This window comes from Drosophila tropicalis, unplaced genomic scaffold (genome assembly GCF_018151085.1).
Source record: "Drosophila tropicalis isolate 14030-0801.00 unplaced genomic scaffold, ASM1815108v1 contig_789, whole genome shotgun sequence".
NCBI lineage: Eukaryota > Metazoa > Arthropoda > Insecta > Diptera > Drosophilidae > Drosophila > Drosophila tropicalis.
This window is the reverse complement of record NW_027173277.1, coordinates 19084-40502: the sequence shown is the minus strand read 5'-3', so window position 1 is coordinate 40502 and position 21419 is coordinate 19084. Positions and strand designations below refer to the sequence as shown.

At 38.8% G+C, this 21419-nt stretch overlaps 1 protein-coding gene and 1 long non-coding RNA gene across 2 annotated transcripts; both read left to right on the top strand.

The window, feature by feature from the left end:
• The first annotated feature begins 8029 nt into the window (after positions 1-8029).
• LOC137579806 (uncharacterized) lies at positions 8030-11383 on the top strand. Its single transcript, XM_068293616.1, has 4 exons — positions 8030-8227; positions 8602-9157; positions 9652-10230; positions 10725-11383. The coding sequence occupies exons 1-4, from the start codon at positions 8030-8032 to the stop codon at positions 11381-11383; spliced, it is 1992 nt and encodes a 663-aa protein (XP_068149717.1).
• A 4803-nt stretch (positions 11384-16186) lies between these two features.
• On the top strand, positions 16187-19477 carry LOC137579804 (uncharacterized). Its single transcript, XR_011032892.1, has 3 exons — positions 16187-16340; positions 16396-16527; positions 18948-19477. It is a non-coding gene; the product is annotated as an uncharacterized lncRNA (long non-coding RNA).
• Positions 19478-21419: the final 1942 nt, after the last annotated feature.

The window sequence follows — 21419 nt, the reverse complement described above, 5'->3', positions numbered from 1 at the left end:
GCAAGCTGACATTATATTTAGTCGAAATGGTGTAAGAGTAGAAAAATTCGAAAAAGAAAGTGATGAAATAAAAATTCTAAAAATTGATGTCGCGAATAATAAAGGTGAACTTGATATAGACGAATGTGCAAGCACAAGTGCTAAAAAAGAGGTATTCGATTTGATATCTAATTATCAACCGGTAGCAATAAAGACGACCAATGTTGAAATGCGAATAATTTTAAACGATGACAGTCCGATATTTGCTCGACCCCGTAGACTTGCATTCAAAGAGGCAGAGTTCGTGAACGAGAACGTCGAAGAATGGTTGGCTGAAGGCATAATTGAAGAGTCAACGTCCGAATACACAAGTCCGGTGGTACTTGTAAAGAAGCATGACGATTCCTACAGGCTCTGTGTCGATTTTCGCAAAATAAACAAAGTATGTGTGCGTGACCATTATCCATTGCCGCTCATCGAGGATCAGTTGGATCGTTTGCAAGACGCTACGATTTTTAGTACCATTGATTTGAAGAACGGATTCTTTCATGTGGCAGTTGCAGAATCTAGTCGAAAGTATACGTCGTTTGTGACCCACTGTGGTCAGTACCAATTCAAGAGGGTTCCGTTTGGATTTACTAATTCGCCTGGAGTATTCCAAAGACATGTAAATGCAATATTTCGGCATTTATCCAAGAGAGGCATTGCGCTGCCATACGTTGACGATGTTATCATTTTGGCCAGAGATGAAGTTGAAGCTGTTAAGAATCTAAAAGAGGTAATCGTAACCTGCGAAGAGTATGGTTTAGAGCTAAACCTGAAGAAGTGCCATTTTTTAAAGAAAAGAATACAATTTTTGGGGCACATTGTCGAGAATAAGAAGATATATCCATCTCCAGATAAAATTGAGGCTGTTGCGAAGTTTAAAATGCCTCAAACCGTAAAGCAAGTTCAAAGTTTCTTAGGTTTGACGGGATATTTTAGAAAGTTTATTCCAAACTATGCGTGTATAGCGAAACCTCTGACCGAATTGACCAAGAATGCATCAAAATTTGTCTGTGGTCCTGAAGAAGAAAATGCAGTACAGATCTTGAAGAAGTTACTAACTGAGAATCCAGTCTTAAGCATCTACAACCAGTCGTACGAATCGGAAGTCCATACTGATGCATCTATCGAAGGTTTTGGAGCAGTTTTACTACAAAGATGTCCAGACGACGGTGGACTCCATCCCGTATACTACATGAGTCGAAAAACCACAGACGCACAGCGAAAGTATAGCAGCTATGAATTAGAGATTCTCGCAGTCATAACAGCGTTAGAAAAGTTTAGAGTTTATCTGTTGGGCATGCATTTTAAGCTAATCACGGATTGCGACGCATTTACAAAGACGCTGGAGAAGAAGAGCCTTTGTACCAGGGTAGCTCGTTGGGTACTTTTTCTTCAAGAATACGATTTTGACGTTTTACACCGTTCAGGTAACCGTATGAGACATGTCGACGCGCTTAGCAGATATCCAATTTTGCAAATTAACGACTATGGAATCAGCGTTGGTATGAAGAAGGCGCAATCACAAGATGAGAAAATAAGAGCCATTATAGAAGTTCTGAAAGACAATTCGAAAACGTATGATGATTATTTTCTGAAAGCCGATATCCTGTACAAATTGGTCAATGACGTGGAGCTAATTGTTGCCCCAAACGCGATGCAGAAGCAGATTATTGGTCAAGCCCATAACAAAGGACATTTCGGGGCAAAAAAGACGAAAGACTTGATTTGCAGAGAATACTTCATACCGCATCTCGAGGAAAAAATCCAAAAATATATCGAATGCTGTATTCCTTGTATCATCAGTAGCCGTAAAGTTGGCAAGCAAGAAGGCTTGTTGCATCTGCTTCAGAAAGATGATATTCCACTTTTAACTCACCATATTGATTTTCTAGGTCCTCTCGAGTCTACTCACAAGGACTATAAGCATATCCTGGCGGTCATAGATGCATTTACGAAGTTCTGCTGGTTATACCCAACCAAATCGACGACTAGCAATGAAGTTATTACGAAGCTGACGATGCAAAGCACGATTTTTGGCAACCCTACGTTTATTATCTCGGATCGGGGTTCCGCCTTTACATCCCAAGATTTTCTGAAGTACTGCGACAACGAAGGTATCAAACACGTTAAGACGACTACAGCACTTCCGAGAGTAAATGGCCAAGTCGAACGTTTAAATGCGATTATCATTCCTGTTCTGTCGAAGTTAAGCGTTGATGATCCGACGAAGTGGTATCGACATGTTAGCAAAGTTCAGCAGGCTATCAATTCGACGTACACCAGAAGTATTGACACTTCTCCATTTGAGTTACTAACTGGGGTAAAGATGAGGACCAACGATGACCATAAACTGAGAGATCTTATCAACCAAGAAACGAAGGCAATATTTACAGACGAAAGAAGCGAGCTCCGTGCCAAGGCGAAGGCACACATCTCCAAGATCCAAGACGAAAACAAGAAGTACTACAACCTACGTCGTAAGCAAGCTCGATCTTATGATGTTGGCGACCTGGTTGCAATTAAGAGGACGCAATTTGGGAGTGGTCTCAAATTAAAACCGAAATACTTTGGACCCTACCAGATTAAGAAGGTGAAGCACAACATCGCATACGACGTCGAAAAAGTTGGCAAGTGCGAAGGGCCTAAAGTGACGTCAACATGTGCAGAGTACATGAAGCCCTGGAGCCTAAACCGAGACGACGAGGAAGATGACCCAGCATTCGGGTCGAATGCGTAATCAGAATGGCCGAATGTGGGATGTGGATTTGCGATGTGCATCAATCCCACTGTACACGAAGACGAGAGACGAGACGACGATCAAAGAGAGAACGTGAGCGTGTAAGAAGAGACGTTCAAGAGGGATGACGAACGAATGAGAGATGACGACGAGAGAGTTGGTTTTTGCGCGTCGAACAAGACGGACGTGTTTTGAGGTCTTGCGTCATAGTCGGATGCAAGGTCAAGTCGAGTACCATAGACGGGTACTATAAGTCGAGTGTCAAGGCCGGACACTAAAAGTCGAGTACCATAGACGGGTGCTATAAGTCCTGTGTCAAAGTCGGACACTAAAAGTCGATCGCCAAAGTCGGGCGTGAAAAGTCGAAGCGTCATAGACGGACGCCAAAGTCGAGCCGAGCCAAACGTCGATTGTCATTTAGCATAGTGTAATCTCTATGAAGTCGTATTATCATGTAAACCCCCTAGACTATAATTATATCGTAAATAAAACCCCACATTAATAACATTACGACATGCATTGCTCAGTCTGAAATGACAATTTGACTTTCTCGTGAAGTAACATATGTCCCGGACACCAACCATATTGGGCTCCTATCATCTCACCTCTCCATACTGATACTGAACAAGAAAACACAATAACTCGTGCTCTTACCAGCACCCGCAGAGTAGTGCTTCAGGTAACCTTCAGGAATGGAGTCTGTTATTCTGCGTTAAAAACCATCAATGCCTTTCACCAAATTGGAGTCCACCAATGTCTCTCACTCGTTAGAACCCACTAACGCATCACCGGAGTCTCTTTCAACTCTGTTCTTCTTGACGTCTCTTTCAAAGCCGTCTTTCTTGACGTCTCTTTCAACGTCGTGACCCGTATTAGAATCCACTAATACATCACTATCAACACACATGTCCAACTCAGTGGAAATCCCTTCCGCCGGCATATCTCTCCGTTGAGAGAATCGTTATTCGTGCGAATATTTATAGGTTCGCTTATTAGCCATGGATTTTGAAACACATCTGTCGCCATCGAGTATCTCCGCCACTTGGAATGGTCCCCTGAACTTTGGGTCTAGCTTCGTCTGATGTCTCTCTTCATTTCTGAGCAATACATAATCGCCCGCTTTGAATTTTACAATTTTGAGTTTGTTTTTGTCAAATCTAGCTTTTTCATAGGAGGCGGATTTATCTATGTTTTCTTTAGCTATCTTTTTTTATAAGACTTACATCGACTTTATTCTGATTCTCAAAAACATGTAACATATTTAAAGGTCAAACTTCTTTACCAATCGGCAATTCCAAAGGACTATTTTTAGTGGTTCTATTTGTTGTGCTATTTATGGCCAGGTGTATTTCGCCTAAAGCATCCTGCCAGGATCGCTTACTGGTCTCTATAGCAGTTAATATTCGCACGACTTGCACCCGTTGCAATCAAGTGTAAACCTATCTTTTGCATGGTGCAGAACTTGCTAAAATCCTTTCCAGTAAAACATCTGCCCTGATCAGCAATGATTCTATTCGGCACGCCGAAAAGTGATATCGATGACTTTAAATCATTGACGCAACTTTCAGTATTTACGTTTACAGTATGATACAAATAAACAAACTTGGTAAACGCATCGATTTGTACTACAAGGTACTACTTTTTATCGCTTTTTCCACTCATCTTGCTATTTATATCTATTTGCACCGTGTGCCATGGTATATCTATTTTAGGAATGGGATGGAGCTCTACTTGTATTTTGCCCGACGGCGGTTTAGTGAGTCTGCAGGTAATATAAATTATCTACAATTTTACGGACATATTTACGCATATTCTCGAACCAGTAGAACTCGTACATTTTATGCAAAGTCTTTTCCCAAGCGACATGTACAATTGCCTCATGAACGTGATTCACTACCGACCACCAAAATGGTCGGAAGGCATCTAGATTTACCATTCCGTTGGATTTTTCGGAAGAGCATTTCTGAACGAAGTTCGTACGTCTTTGCCAAACCCTTCTCCAACTCGTCATTTTGAAGTCTAGAAATGATCGAAGAAGTCTCAGAATCTCTTTGTTGCTCAGCAAGAGGCCAATTGTGTGATATCTCAGTTAAATGCAAACGTTTAATGGGAGCCTGAGCAGACAATTTAATAGGTTATGGAAAACCAGAAAAGAAATCCACATGGGCCATCTTTACACCAGGTCAATACTGAATTTCAAAGTTAAATGACTGCATATTAGCCCACCATCTATGGACTCTCGGCGTCAGGTCGACTTTACTGCGTGAAGCCTTTAACGAATTACATTCGATGTAAACAACAAAATGTAGGCCCTGCAGGTAGTGACGAAAATGCTTCGTGGAATCGAACAATGCCAGCGTCTCTAGTTCGTATGACTGATAACGAGATTCTGAAGGTGAGGTTCGTTTGCTGTAATATTCAACAACATGAGGTTTGGTATCGATTTTATGTAATAAGATCGCTCCGTAGCCATCCATACTAGCATCTGTCTGTAATTCGATGGGGTGCTTAGGATCAAATATAGTGAGCACATCTGTTAATGTTTTTATTACACTCTGGCGAATTTGCTTGTGTTCCAATTTCCACTCGAATGTCTTATTCTTGCATGTGAGACAATACAACGGCTTCATTGTTTGTGAAAATCCTGGCACAAACTGACTAAAATATGACGCCAGGCCAATAAACTGTTTAAATTGAGTAACAGACTGTGGAGGCGGTAAGTGTATTAAAGCTTGTTTCTTGCGAGGATTAGGTCGAATTTCTCCTTCTCTGACCTCAAAACCTAGGTATTCTACACTCGACTTTAGAAAAGAGTACTTTGAAACATTAAGATAAAACCCGGATGGTGACAAAACCTTCAAAACAGTTTCTAGTCTTTGAAACGCCTCTTCCTTTCACAATCATTATGTCATCCATGTAAACTATTGTATCATATAACCTGCTACAATTTTACTGCGAGCTGTTGGAAACTGGTAGAACCTATTAGTAGTAAGCGCTGCACAGTGGGCCAACTGAGCGGTCTAGCGGGACAGAGATTTTTTCAATGCACCCCTGATCAGCCGCGGGCTTTCAAAGTGAACAGATGTTCAGCACGTGGCATGCAAATATTTGGTTGCACTTTTTTATCTTTCTTGGTGGATCTTCAACTTAAACAAATTGTCCCAATTACTTTTGTTTTCGTCTAGAAAAGGTATGTATTCAAAAAAAAAAACAAAGGGCCGGGGCTAACTTCGACCGCGTCAAAGTTTGTATACCCTTGCAACTATTTTGGTAACTCTCTCATTACCTATTAGCCATCAATGTGGAAGAACGTTTTGTCTAAAAAGGCTTATGTTTGCGAAAGAATGGCCTACAATCATAGGAAATAACGAAGATATTGATCAAAGTCACTGTTTTCCACCGATCGTTCCTATGGGAGCTATATAATATAGTCACCCGATCTTTATCAAATTCGACGCAGTCATTAACAGATATATTAAACTAATAACTGTTTAATTTGAAAACAATCACGTTAAAAGTAACGAAGTTATTTACAAAAGTCACTGTTTTCGCCCGATCGTTCCTATGGGAGCTATATGATATAGTCGCCCGATCTTGATCAAACTTGGCACAGTCATTAACAGATATACTAAACTAACAAATGTTTAATTTGAAAGCAATCGCGGTAAAAGTAACGAAGTTATTTACAAAAGTTACTGTTTTCGACCGATCGTTCCTATGGGAGCTATATATAGTCCTCCGATCTTGATCAAATTTGGCACAGTCATTAACAAAAATATTAAATTAAGAAATGTTTAATTTGAAAACAATCACGTTAAAAGTAACGAAGTTATTTACAAAAGTCACTGTTTGCGACCGATCGTTTCTATGGGAGCTATATGATATAGTCACCCGATCTTTATCAAATTCGACACACTTATTAACAGATATATTAAATTAGGAAATGTTTAATTTGAAAGCAATCACGTTAAAAGTAACGAAGTTATTTACAAATGTCACTGTTTTCGATCGATCGTTCCTATGGGAGCTATATGATATAGTCATCTGATCTTGATCAAATTTGGCACAGTCGTTTATAAGCGTAATAAACTCTCTAATATATGTGAAGAGGTGTTGTGCAGATCAGAAAGGTTATGCCCGTCCCTGGTAATTGAGAGAGCGTCTACAAGAAGATAGAGAGAGCGAATTGGAACGAGAGTCGACGGTAGTCAGTTGCAGTTGAGAGTTGAAAGTCGTCAGTTGTCAGTTGAAAGTTGTCAGTCGAAAGTTGTCGCAAAACTCAATTAAAGTTGTTCTCAGTTGTATTTCACAAAACCAATGTATTGTAACCTAACCACTCAGAATCGTCTATAATACTTTAGTTAATAAACATAATCAATATAATAAACTGTACATTTGGGGGCTCGTCCCGTTCTGAGTTGGATTAGGAGTTACAACTGTGTCGTCAAACTCGTCCCGTTCTGAGTTGGATTGGGAGTTCTGAAAAATCGTTGCCTAGTGTAGGAGAGGTGTAAGGAGAACGGAAAGTGGACAAAGTTGAACCCGTAGCAAGCAGACAAACTACCCAATGACAGAACGCACACCACCTTACAAGTCAAAGTCTCAGAAAACGCCAAGGAAAACGCGAAACGCCGTGGATGTGGCGCCAGCGTCAGCAGAAAAAGCACCGTTTTTGCCGCCAAAAAATCAGCATCAGAAGCCGAAAGAGGAAAGAAAGAAACAGATAGATACAGTGCCCGAAACAGTGATCGATACAGTGCCCGAAACAGTGATCGAAACAGTGACCGATACAGTGATCGAAACAGCGAGCGAAGAAATCACAGAAGCAGAAACCGAAACAGCGCTTGACCTAATGAACAAAATTGAAACAGTGGAAGCGGAACAAGCGATGGCTAACGCCGCGGAAATGCAAATAAAATACAAGTCGACGAGCAGCGAGAAAGCCAAGTTCATATGGCATCGAATTGCCTTGAAAACATTGTTGGAGAATTTAAGGGATCCGGCCCAAGGAAATGGTTTGAAGTTTTCGAGTATAATGCAGATGCATTTGAGCTTAACGAAAAGCAAATGTACGCACAGGCGAGAGGCAAGATGAAAGGTGCTGCCAAACTGTTTTTGGAATCAGTAAGTGTTAACAATTATGCCAATTTGAAAAGCTGTCTAATCGAAGAATTTGAGTGCGAGTTGAGTAGCGCTGAAGTCCACCAACTGTTGAGAGAACGGAAAAAGCATAAACAGGAATCGATTCAGGAGTATATTCTCAGTATGAGAAAGATCGCCTCCGATGGGGATGTAGAAGAGTCAGCTGTTTTGCGATACATCGTCGACAATCTGTTTCTTAAGAACGAATTCAAAGTTGGTCTATATGCATGTAAAACCTTTAAGGAGCTAAAGGAAGCCTATGAAATCGTGGATAAACTGGCAAAGAACGATCCAAGGAGTATTTTTAAAACCACAACAGATGTAGCAAAGACGCAGCTTCCAAAAAGGCAGTTTTGTTTTAAATGCGGATCAGCTGAACACAAAATAAAAGATTGCTTGGGCGAAACAAAATGTTTTAAGTGCAATGAGAATGGACATTTTGCTAGGAATTGCCCTCTTAATGTTGGAAACGATAAAAAGGATACTCGTGGAGATTTTAAAGTCCGCAATATAGTTAATCGTCGACGAGTTAAAAAAATTTCTGTAAATGGGGTTTTGCTTGACTTGCTTGTAGACACAGGATCGGATGAGTCAATCCTCTCGGAAAGCACTGCGAAACAGTTGCCAAACATCGAAGTGCATAGGAACGAATCTACGTTGACTATGCCTTAATTGGTTTCGACTTCGTTGAAAAGTTCACCGTCACATACGCCGATGGGGAATACACATTTTCGAAGGGTGACGCCGTTGGAGACTCAGATAAGGAATGCATTGCAGGCTCATACAACGTCTTTGAGGTTGCCAGTGTATACGAAGCACCAACAATCTATCAAAAAGCAGTTCGCGAATTAATAGAAAGCATAGAAGAGCAGCCGAAACAAACCCAGATGGAATGTCCAGTTAAACTTCAAATTATTCCGGATGCAACAACAATGAAGTCGTTTCACCAGTCGCCATCACGATTGTCTGCCTGCGAGGCAGAAGCAGTAAAAAATCAAGTAGACGAATGGCTGACCCAAGGGATAGTACGGAAATCAACATCGAGTGTGGCTAGTCGGGTAGTTGTTGTTCAAAAGAAAGATGGTACACCAAGGATTTGCATTGATTATCGAAAACTCAACAGTATGACCCTGTCTGATCGTTTTCCAGTCCCATTGATAGAAGAAGTTCTGGAAAAGCTTCAAGCGGCCACATTCTATTCAGTTCTGGATTTGGAAAATGGTTTTTTCCACGTGCCGGTGGAGGAATCCAGTAAATACCTAACAGCATTTGTAACAAAAGAGGGTCTTTTCGAATTCAATAAGACGCCGTTTGGATTTAAAAAATTCACCTGCCGCATTTATAAGATTTGTCAATTATGTCTTTCAAAATTTAATCAACGATAATATAATGCAGTTGTACATGGACGATATAATCGTGTATGCCCATTCCGCTGAAGACTGCTTAGAGAAGACACCGAAGCTTTTGTAGTTGGCTGCACAGTATAAGTTGAAAATCAAATGGAAAAAATGCAGTTTCTTACAGTCGCGAATTAACTTTCTTGGTCACATCATTTGCGGTGGGAAGATTTGGCCAGGCAAAGAAAAAAACGGATGCCGTCAATCGATTTGGAACGCCCAAAAATGTTAGAGCAGTTCAGTCTTTTCTTGGACTCACCGGATTTTTCCGAAAATTCATTAAAGACTACTCTCAAATCGCAAGACCATTAACAAATTTACTTCGAAAGGATGTAAAATTTTATATAGGTACAGCTGAACTACAATCTTTGCAGAAGCTAAAGGAGTTGCTAACGAGCGAACCACTGTTGCATCTATACTCGAGAGATGCTCCCACCGAGTTGAACACAGACGCATCAAAGCATGGTTTTGGAGCGATGCTACTCCAAAGTTTTGAAGATAAACTTTACCCGGTGTACTTTTGGAGTAAAAAAACGACCGAATCCGAAGCTCAACGTCACAGCTACATATTAGAAGCCAAAGCTATGTATCTGGCTCTACGAAAGTTCCGGCACTACCTGATTGGGATGCACTTTATATTAGTGACGGACTGTTCAGCGTTCAAGCAGACGACAAAGAAGGAAGACGTTCCAAGAGAGGTGACATCGTATGTGCTGTATTTGCAAGATTTCACCTGCGATATTATTCACAAACCAGGAAAAAGTATGCTGCACGTGGATCATCTGAGCCGCTATCCACAATCAATTTATAATATATCAACGGAGGTATCGGCACGCATCAAAAAGGCGCAAGGTATTGATAACCACATTAAGGCTGTGATAACTATTCTCAATCAACAGTCGTACGAGAATTACAGGATCAAAGGCGGTGTACTGTACAAAGCAATAGATGGAAATGATTTAATCATGGTGCCAAAACAGATGGAGACTGAAATAATTCGAGAAGCACACGAAATTGGCCATTTTGCTACCCGCAAGACAATGCATTCGATTTGTCAGCAGTATTGGATCCCTCATTTAGAGCGTAAAGTGTCTAATTTTATTGATAACTGTATCCGTTGTATAATTCACAGCAAAAAAACTTGGCAAGCAAGAAGGTCAGATGCATTTAATTGATAAAGGTGACACCCCGTTGCATACTCTGCATATCGACCATTTGGCCGATGGATGCCACGTCTAAGTCGTACAAATATATCCTTGCCATGGTAGACGGATTTGCGAAATTCGTGTGGCTCTTTACCACGAAGTCAACAGGCCACGATGAAGTCATAAAAAAGCTGACAGAATGGTCTCACATATTTGGTTTCCCGAAACGTATTATAAGTGACCGAGGTTCTGCCTTTTTGTCGAACGCATTTGCAGAATTTGTCGCCGAGAATAAAGTCGAACACATCCTTACAACCACTGGAGTTGCTCGAGGCAACGGGCAAATAGAACGCGTGAATCGATCCATACTGGCCGTCATATCGAAGCTGTCTGCAGAAGAGTCGAGCAAATGGTACAAATATGTCCCAGAGGTTCAAAAGGCTCTTAACTCACAGGTCCACGCATCTACAAAAGTTTCACCATTCGAGCTGATGTTTGGGACGAAAATGTGTGCACAAGCAGGAGATCGAGTATTATGTCTAATCAACGAAGAATTCATCAATACCTTTAATGCTGAGCGAGAAAGTTTGCGTGACGAAGCCAAGAAGAATATATTAGAAGCACAGATGACTTACAAACGCAACTTTGACAAAGGACGCAAGCAGGATCATGGGTACTTGTTGGGTGATCTCGTCGCAATCAAGCGAACCCAGTTTGTCGCGGGCCGGAAGTTGGCCAGTTGTTTTCTTGGTCCTTATGAGGTAACTAAGATAAAGAGGAACGGCCGCTATGATGTACGCAAAGCAGCCCAAGTGGAAGGACCAAATCAGACCAGCACAAGTTCCGACAATATGAAGCTGTGGAGGTACGTTGTTGACAATGACGATCCGGAATCATCTGGGACAGATGATGATGATCAGGAGGGCCGAATGTGAAGAGGTGTTGTGCAGATCAGAAAGGTTATGCCCGTCCCTGGTAATTGAGAGAGCGTCTACAAGAAGATAGAGAGAGCGAATTGGAACGAGAGTCGACGGTAGTCAGTTGCAGTTGAGAGTTGAAAGTCGTCAGTTGTCAGTTGAAAGTTGTCAGTCGAAAGTTGTCGCAAAACTCAATTAAAGTTGTTCTCAGTTGTATTTCACAAAACCAATGTATTGTAACCTAACAACTCAGAATCGTCTATAATACTTTAGTTAATAAACATAATCAATATAATAAACTTTACATATATAATATATAGTTTCACGGTAATAACATAGAAAATAACGAAGTTATTGAGAAAAGTCACTGTTCGTGACTTTGTGGTTTGTATGGGAGCTATATGATATACTGGTCCGATCCGGCAGAATCCGAGATACACAACGCCTGCAGTATATACAAGCCTACGTGCAAAATTTCAGCTCTGTAGCTCTTACGGTCTAGGAGGAGTTTGCGTTGATCCAGACGGACGGACGGACGGACATGGCTAGTTGAACTCGTCTCGTCGTGCTGATCAAGAATATATATACTTTGTATGGTCGGAGATGCTTCGTTCTATGCGTTGCACACTTCTGACCAAAATTAATGTACCCTTTTTGCAAGGGTATAAAAATTATTTTGTGACCTGTCTATTCATGTGTAGCAAAATAAATGTGGTTGAAGTATGTTGTTTTAACAAGTACGGTTTTGGGCCTTATACTAACTTCTCTGAACTATAACCTACTTTATTCAATCTTATTCAAGCTAGTATTAGCAACGTGTTCAAAATGGTAGCCATCTACGACCATCTGCTAAGTTTATTACACTTTTTAGGTTCTATGTCGGTCCCAAAGCGCATGCTGTATAGCACTTGGCTTGGCGAAAATATCGCCACAAAAAAAGTTATTGCTTTAAAAGAACTTATATTTGGTACAATTTTAAAAAACAGAAACTTTTCAAAAAAGGAAATCGAGAAAAGAGGACCTAGAGGACCTGCACGAATGTGCCTTGAAAAAGAAAATGGCAAATATTAAAATAATTTGGAATTTCATTCCAGCAAATACACCAATAGGCTGTTTTAAACGGGCAATTGAAGCAATTTTAGCAGTAAACGCAAATCTCAGCGATGAAACGTTGGAAACAATTTTTATGGAGGCAGGATATCTGGTCAACAGCAGACCATATATAGTGGAATCTGATGACCCCGACGACGAACTTGGTCTACGTCCAAACGATATTTGTATCCCGCAAAGCTGCATACTCCACGGCCCAGGCAACTTTACTTCCAATACGATGGAAAAAAAGATTGGAGAATCTCGCAGTACCAGATATAGATATGAGTATATTGGGGTATCATTGCATTTAAAAGTTTAAATCAGTTCGCGTACCTCGTTCTTTGCGTAATTGCTTACGTTAGCTTCAGTATTTAATTCAATCTCGTCGACATTTAATGTATTTAAATTATTCTTATCAACACCGAAATTTCCGTTTTAAACTCGACGCTGTCACGTTTTTTACAATTATTCATGATTTATTTTTACTTTCACACTTTTTCAAAATTCTTCGCGTTAATAGCAAGTCTTCGTCAAGAAATTGTGGATCAATTACTCAAAATACTGATTTTAATTTCTTGTCCGTTAATTACGAATGGTTGTTTGATTGAACCCATGGCTTTGACCGCGTCGCTACTACCAATCCCGATTAATAATATGTTGCACTCACATTTCTTTGGCTGTTTGGCTGTTCTTTTATAAGTCTTTTCGGACATAAGATTGTATTTACTTCCAGCATTCATCTTTAAACGGTCGATTATTATCTCTTTATACATACGTGAGATTGATGTGTTTAGTTTTCGTGTATTACTCACTTCGCGTTTTTCCGGTTTCTTGGGACACTCTGCCAATTTGGCCAAATATGTTGCATTCAAAACCCTTTTTAACTTGGTTTTTACTTTCACAAGAAGCGGCTGTACCTCTGCATTGGTTGAGAGTTACGTTCACTTTTCTGGATTTTTTTGTTAAATCATAGAACATTTTTTTTTGATCACTCTTAGATTTCTCTCGCATTATTTCGGCGGATTTCAATTTGTCTTTGAAGTCTTTTAACGTCAACGTTGACTTGTTCCTACCAAAGTCTTCAATACCATCAATAACATACTGAATCAATGCAGATTCTTCGATACTTCCTCCTTCATCAGCAAGAAATTCTCCTTTTTACTCATTTTTAGATCAGCCATCATTTAGTGCAATTGAGCACTGTTCGTAGTCGACTTGAATTCATTGAAAGGCGCCTTATTATACCCTTGCAAAAAGGGTATATTAATTTTGGTCGTGTGCAATTTGGAAGTGTGCAACGCATAGAATGAAGCATTTTCGACCATACAAAGTATATATATTCTTGATCAGCACGACGAGACGAGTTCAATTAGCCATGTCCGTCCGTCCGTCCGTTTGGATCAACGCAAACTCCTCCTAGACCGTAAGAGCTACATTTTGCACGTAGGCTTGTATGTACTGCAGGGGTTGTATATCTTGGATTCAGCCGGATCGGACCACTATATCATATAGCTCCCATACAAACCCCAAAGTCACGAACAGTGACTTTTTTCAATAACTTCCTTATTTTCTGCGTTATTATCGTGAAACTTAATATTAGAAAGTTTATTACGCTCATAAACGACTGTGCCAAATTTGATCAAGATCGGAGGACTATATATAGCTCCCATAGGAACGATCGGTCGAAAACAGTAACTTTTGTAAATAACTTCGTTACTTTTACCGCGATTGCTTTCAAATTAAACATTTGTTAGTTTAGTATATCTGTTAATGACTGTGCCAAGTTTGATCAAGATCGGGCGACTATATCATATAGCTCCCATAGGAACGATCGGGCGAAAACAGTGACTTTTGTAAATAACTTCGTTACTTTTAACGTGATTGTTTTCAAATTAAACAGTTATTAGTTTAATATATCTGTTAATGACTGCGTCGAATTTGATAAAGATCGGGTGACTATATTATATAGCTCCCATAGGAACGATCGGTGGAAAACAGTGACTTTGATCAATATCTTCGTTATTTCCTATGATTGTAGGCCATTCTTTCGCAAACATAAGCCTTTTTTAGACAAAACGTTCTTCCACATTGATGGCTAATAGTTAATGAGAGAGTTACCAAAAAAGTTGCAAGGGTATACAAACTTTGACGCGGTCGAAGTTAGCCCCGGCCCTCTGGTTTAGTTTTAACTAGTTAGAAATACAACTCGCAACAAAAAGCTTTGCCAATTTTTTTTAATGACCGCTTTGCAAATATAAACATTTGTAAATCATTCCGTCAATTACAAATGGTTGTTTGATTGAACACATGGCTTTTTTCCTCATCTTCCGATCAGCCATCATTTCGTGCAATTGAGCACTGTTCGTAGTCGACTTGAATTCATTGAAAGGCGCCTTCTTTAGTTTTAACCAGTTAGTAATACCTCGCTCGCTCGCAACAAAAAGCTTTTATATGTAATCCTTTTTAATGACAGTTTTGCAAATATAAATATTTGTAAATCATTCCAATAAACTATGGTTACAAGATAATCGAATTCATTAATTTATACTTTAATGGAAATTAATTACATATTCAACGTTATGAATATTTAAAGCAAATCTTGGCTACTGAAGGGTTAAGGGTTTTGTCTCTTTCATCTTGTACATAATTATCGTTAACTTCAATATTACCATCTTCTTCTTATGAATATTTAAAGCAAATCTTGGCTACTGAAGGGTTGATTTTGTCTCTTTCATCTTGTACATAATTATCGTTAACTTCAATATTACCATCTTCTTCGTTGTCGCTTTCGTCATTCACGGTATTAAAGTTAGCATCAGGTAGTAAATTTCCCCATTTCAGATTACAAAATATAAACTTGAAATTCACAATTTCAGATCTCAATTTGTCTAAAGAAAATCATTATACCCTTGCAGAGGGTATTATAAAGTATATATATTCTTGATCAGCGTGAGAAGCTGAGTCGATATAGCCATGTCCGTCTGTCCGTCCGTCAGTGCGTACGCGTTTTACTCAGCCGTCTTAAGGGCTATCGGGCTTATTACCCGGAAAAAAAAGTATGAAAACCATAAGGATCGGACCACTATATAAAATAGCTCTAGAAGAACTAGAAGAAACATTTTCATAAAAATCGAGTATGCTATGAAATTTACATATTTGATAATATGAGAGTAAAATTGTTTTGTTTGTATATTGATGAATTGAGTTGCAGAAAACAAATTTTGAACATGTAAAATTATTATTACCAAGGACTGCAAGGGTATACAAACTTCGGCATAGCCGATGTTAGCTTCTTTGATTTTTTTTACATAAATTTGTTCATCTTAATGGGCGTTTTAGCACTATATTATTTCTCACTCATTATATTGTTATATTTTTTAAGTTCAACCTAACGATTGAGCCGTCATATTTTCCTTCGATTAATTTAGTCGATAATAGAGAGGACACGGGCACACTTACTCAAGCACGATAAAATTTATTCATAAAATAAATAAGCATTTTCACACATTAATAAAAAAAGAAACTGAATTAATCTGTGAATAACACATTTCAGTAATTTTGCCAATAAAGTAAGGGTTAATGTAATCAATTACCACGTTTTTTAATCGATTACTTTACTTCAAAATTTAAAAAAATGTGATTTAAAATCGTTCATCTTAGTAGTCCTTTGTTCAAGATCAAAGCAATCCATGACTTAAAAATTAAGGCCCTCGAACTCAACCTACTAAAAATCGTTTCTAAAAAACATCACAGTCAAACACTTCTTTTAGATAATATTATACTTTTTTTTCTATCTTGTAGTTTTCGTCCTTTACAAGTTTTTTAAAATTGAAAATGTTTTACTTGTAAAAAAGCGAAACGTGAAATATTTTGTTAAAGTTCGGTAAGTGTAACATAATTTTTAAGCGATTTAGGTATTTAAGTGACTTGGTCCTTAGGGATTACCAATACGGGCGGTACTTATTAATTTAATCTTCTAATGTGGCTGACCATCTCATCCTACAGGACTATTAAACTCCCAAAAGTATACAGTTCTCGAATCTGAGATTGAATTTTTTGATAAGTACTTGGTAAGTGAACATACATATAGAGCAACTTAAACAATGCGGAAGCAAACTACCACCATTCTAGGTTTTTATGTTCCTTACGAAATTATATTACCGATTGTAAAAAGTAAAAAAAATTAATTATAGGTTTTCTAATGTTTATTACAACACCCCCACAATATTGTCCCATTCGAATTCAGCTCTTGTGTTGAAACACAACACAATGTCGAATGACGAGTCAATTGCTTGTCTTCACGGTATGATATCCGGGAATACTTTGTTATTATGCTCGTTTTTTGATGAGTCGAAATTGAAAAATTTTGGGGAAATGATATTTAACCGCTCTATTCGTCAGCAGGAACACGGCTATTACCAATACTCAGCAATTGCTTAGAGAAATCATCAGCAGATAGATAGTTTAACAGTGCAATATTCATGCTTACAGACAGTTGGAGCTTCTTTATATATCGTCACAAGATTTTATATAGATCTTGGAATGGTAGGTTTTGTAGAAAACCGCCAGATAATAAAATCATCACCACAAAAACATCTTTCAATGTCAAGTGCTTCCAATGCGCGTTTGTGTGCCATTCTGCACTCGTCCAATTTTTCATGCTACTAAAACTTTGGCCATTGCGGAGTGTTTTGAAATGCTGTATGTCGGTTGTTCAGTAGTTTGAAGGTCAATTTCGGATCTCGCACGTTCAGTGGTTAAACTCAATGACATGAGGAATGTCTTCTTAGTTTCACCAGGGGCATCCGAAAAAAAGCCACAATTTCCATCAAAAATTTTTTATTAATCAGTGTATCAAAGACTTCCCTCTGCTTTGGATTTAGCAGTGCTAGATTCCATTAAACTGATTGAATTAGTTCATGCGGATCATATTCACGTTCACGTTTAACTGTATTTTTGAGTGTTTGCTAGAAAATTCCGTCATTCTAGTGTTGGTTGTGGGACCAATAATGGAAATTTTACTTCACCATTAAGGCAGCACAAACCAGTCGTTTCAACAGCAATGTGCCAAAATGCTGGCAGACAAAGTTCATAGCACCAATGCAAACTAATCGATGGAAGCTTGAGTCGTTGGTGCAATTATAGAGAAAGTCTGCTGAATTCCAATCAATACTTGAACCATTTCTTCTTCGAAGTTTATTTCTCTGTTCATCTGTATGATAAGCTCGAAGATTTCTTCTTTCTAACCTAACCGTTTCAAGGGTTGCTTCTCTGTGCTCTTGTTTGAGAAGCACGAACCAAGGCCCTTCTTCGTTTTATTATGTCACTGCACAAACAAAAATATTAAATAACCTCAAACTTTGTTTAGGCGAAAAAAAATTAACTGTTTTAACGGATTTCCGGCAATTATTTATTGTTCTTAAGGTGTATTCTGCTATTCGGGGCAGAGACAAATACAACAAATCAATAACCATAAAATTTGCTTCAGCAGATCTCGAGTTGAACAAATCGGACTTTTTATACCATACACTCATAGGGTGAAATGGTATATTAAAGTCTCCAAAATGTATGTAACAGGCAGAAGAAAGCTTCTCCGACTCTATAAAATATATATTCTTGATCAGGATCAACAGCCGAGTCGATCTAGCCGTCCGTCTGTCCGTTTGTCCGTCCGTCCGTCCGTTTGTATGAACACGCAGATCTCGGAGGCTATAAGAGCTAGAGACACCGAATTTGGTATGTATACTCATGTAGTATGTAAATGTATCACATAAAAGAATCACATAAAACTATTTTTCTTAAATTTTGCCACGCCCGATTCCGCCCTCGCAAATCAAACAAAACTGATTTTGTCAAAAACTAACAAAGCTAAAGTCACCAAATTTAATATGTACACTGGCATAGTATACGCGCAGAGTATACATCTTTTCATATTTTGCCACGTCGACTTTCGCCTCCATAATTTGTAAAAAACCGATTTTCTTCTGTAGTTTTTGATTTCGCATTCAAATTCGCCAGACTAACTATGTATTTCTACCAAACTACCAAATCGGACAAGAAACATGCAAAATATGAGTATGAACGTATTTTACTACGCGGTGCATAAGGCTAGGATTGGCCGTTGGCTAGTGGCGGCGCTAGAGTGCTCGTGTGTTTGTGGAGTGAGCGAGATAGCACATAGTATGAGGCATGTAAAAACAATTTAATAGACATACATCTGGTTTTCGAAATTTGAAATATTTGTTTCACCTGGTGAAACCCAAGTCGGCGAGTCGACTTACTTCATTATATATATAAGATTAGATACCTATATAGATCGGCTCTGATCAACCGCTGCTACTACGTGCATACACACAAGCGCAGCTCTATATAAATTGTATGTGTATGCGTGCCGTGCTTTGTGAACTTATCTTTTCTTTATCACTAGAATTGCTTTACTTTCAGTTCTCCTAATAGTGTTATGGTTTACTAATCCTAATAATCCTTTCAGTTTATGTCGAAAAGAAATGTTACTGCGACCAGCAATCAATTCGATGGCCGTTATATACCCCGAACTGAGCATCTGGAGTGAATAAATGGAAAACTGAATTCAAATTATATGCATCTAAATGACTTGTGTTCCGGCCTATTTTTAGCTCTTTGATATCTTTAAATCTGATGAAGAAAGTGAAATGGGCAACCACTACGGATTTTGATCGTATACAGAAATTCTGATTATTGAAGATGAGTTTCCATCGCACGTATGGGCAGAAGAATATTCCTGTACACTTGCTGAATTAAATTAACAATCATCTGCTGCAGTTAATTATGATACCCCGGCAAAAAGTAGACGCACTCTCCCAGTGGAGATCGTAAGCTCAGTCGCAATGCCAAGCGGACTACAACACAATTCTCGCTTAAAATTACATAATCGAAGATCTTGAAACCGGCTCTACCATGCAACTTAGCGAGAGACCACAATTGAGAATCGCTTGAGTGCACCACCAGTTCAGCGCAAGCTAGGAGTCAACAGATCATCAACGAGGACAAGCAAAAGATTTCCAAAACAAGTCGAAGACGGTTTCAATGAGGTTAAATTGCCTGAAATATGGAATAAGTCATAATAATCCGATTCCATATATGTGGGAATGGGTCGAGAGACGAGAAGTGGTCGATTGTACTGAACCAGTTCAGAGGTGCATAATTTAAAGTTTATCAACGATATCGATGACAAACCATCGATATCAATTGAGAAAAGAGTTTTTTGGCGTCAAGTTGTGTCGACCGGTTGTGTTCCTCGTGGCTGCTCGAATAAGAAGAGTGTAGTTATGAGGTAATTAAAAGATAAATGTATAAAGAAATAATGTTGAATAAAACTGATTGATTGTGAGTAAAAACGGCCTAGAAATTCGGGAGGAAAAAGTGGGATTGCACTAACAGTCCCACAAATTGGTGTCAGAATTGGGATTGCACTAACAGTCCCACAAATTGGTGTCAGAAATGGGATTGCACTAACAGTCCCACAAATTGGTGTCAGAATTGAGATACATATGTACATTTACATAGTGCATCGAACTTACGTGCATTTAAAAGAAGTTGTTAAATAAAGAACACTAATAATTAAAACAAATCGTTCGAAGCGAAAAATTCATTAAAATTGAGTCGCCAAAGACAGAAAGTTCGAAAAAAATGTACAAAGCGCGGTAAAAAAAAACCACCCCAGTTGATGAATGCTTGTATGTTAGAGAGAGACAGCGAAACGTCCAAGTTCAAGTGAGAGTGAAAAGTGTGGACGTGCGAACAGTACAGAACCCTGAAGTTTGCGTGGCAAAGAGGCTGAAAACGCAAAGAGATTGACGATCGTTGGAATTTTGCACAAATTTACGTGGCAATGAGGCTGATATAGCGTAATTTTGGTAAATGTGTTGGAGTATCGTCGTGGGAACTATTCACTGAGATTTATGTGGCAAATGGCCTGGAACATAGAATCTATGTGGTGAGAAGCTGTACCTAGAGTGGGAAATTCTTGAGAATTGGCGGCAAGAGAAGCTACAACAATTGGCAAGAGCGAGAAAGCATTAGACGCACAAGTTTGGCGGCGTCAGTGGAAAAATTTGTACAAGAGCGAGGCATCGGCATTGGCGTCACGAGCGAGACATCGGCATTGGCGTCACGAACGAGACAGCGTTAGTGAGAGCATTCGTGAAAGATCGGCATATCAGCAGAATTGGCTCGAATAAACGGCGTTGGTGAGTCAACACGAGCGAGCGAGAAGGCAACATAGTGGTGAGCCAGATGTTTATGTTAATTAACATTATGTTAACAGAACGAAAAATGTTATAATTTAAATTGAGTTGATGCAATCATTAAATTAAATCAAGATAAATTTATGTCAAAATTATAAATAATAATTTAAAGATTGGCTTGAATAAAAGTAAAGTAAATTAATGTTGATTCAAAAGTAAAGTAAATAAATTTGGAATTCAAAAGTGAAGTAAATAAATTTGGAATTAAAAGAAAAGTAAATGTTAAAAGAGAAATAATTATATTTTGTAATTGCTAAAAGAAGAGAAAATTAAATTACTAACAATAGAGTAAGATTATACTTTTGTAAAATATATTGAAATTTCAGCTGTAACGAGTAAGCTACGACGAATACAAAATGAATAGAGACGAAGTATTAAGTTTAAATGTAAATGAGCTCAAAGCAAAGTTAGCCAGTTTGAATTTGGCAATAACTGGTAGAAAGCAATCGTTGCAAGATCGTCTTCTCGAACATTTCGGTTTGGTGGCTGACGAAATCGAGGTTGAATCCGAAAGTGATGATGCGGGATCATTTCAGTCTACGGCACCAACTGTAGTTAGAAATAATTTTACTTTGCGCGACATTGAGGATTCTCTTTCTTCGTTCAATGGGTCAGGTCAACCATCTATACAAAATTGGTTACGGGATTTTGAAGATAAGCAGTTCAATGGAACTCTT

Excerpts from the sequence above, each read along its gene's own strand:
- LOC137579806 (XM_068293616.1), top strand. The coding sequence starts at position 8,030 with ATGAGAAAGATCGCCTCCGATGGGGATGTAGAAGAGTCAGCTGTTTTG. Across the intron at positions 8,228-8,601 it reads TTTTTAAAACCACAACAGAT|TTCACCGTCACATACGCCGA; the intron begins GTAGCAAAGACG and ends TTCGTTGAAAAG. Across the intron at positions 10,231-10,724 it reads GAATTACAGGATCAAAGGCG|AATTTGTCGCCGAGAATAAA; the intron begins GTGTACTGTACA and ends ACGCATTTGCAG.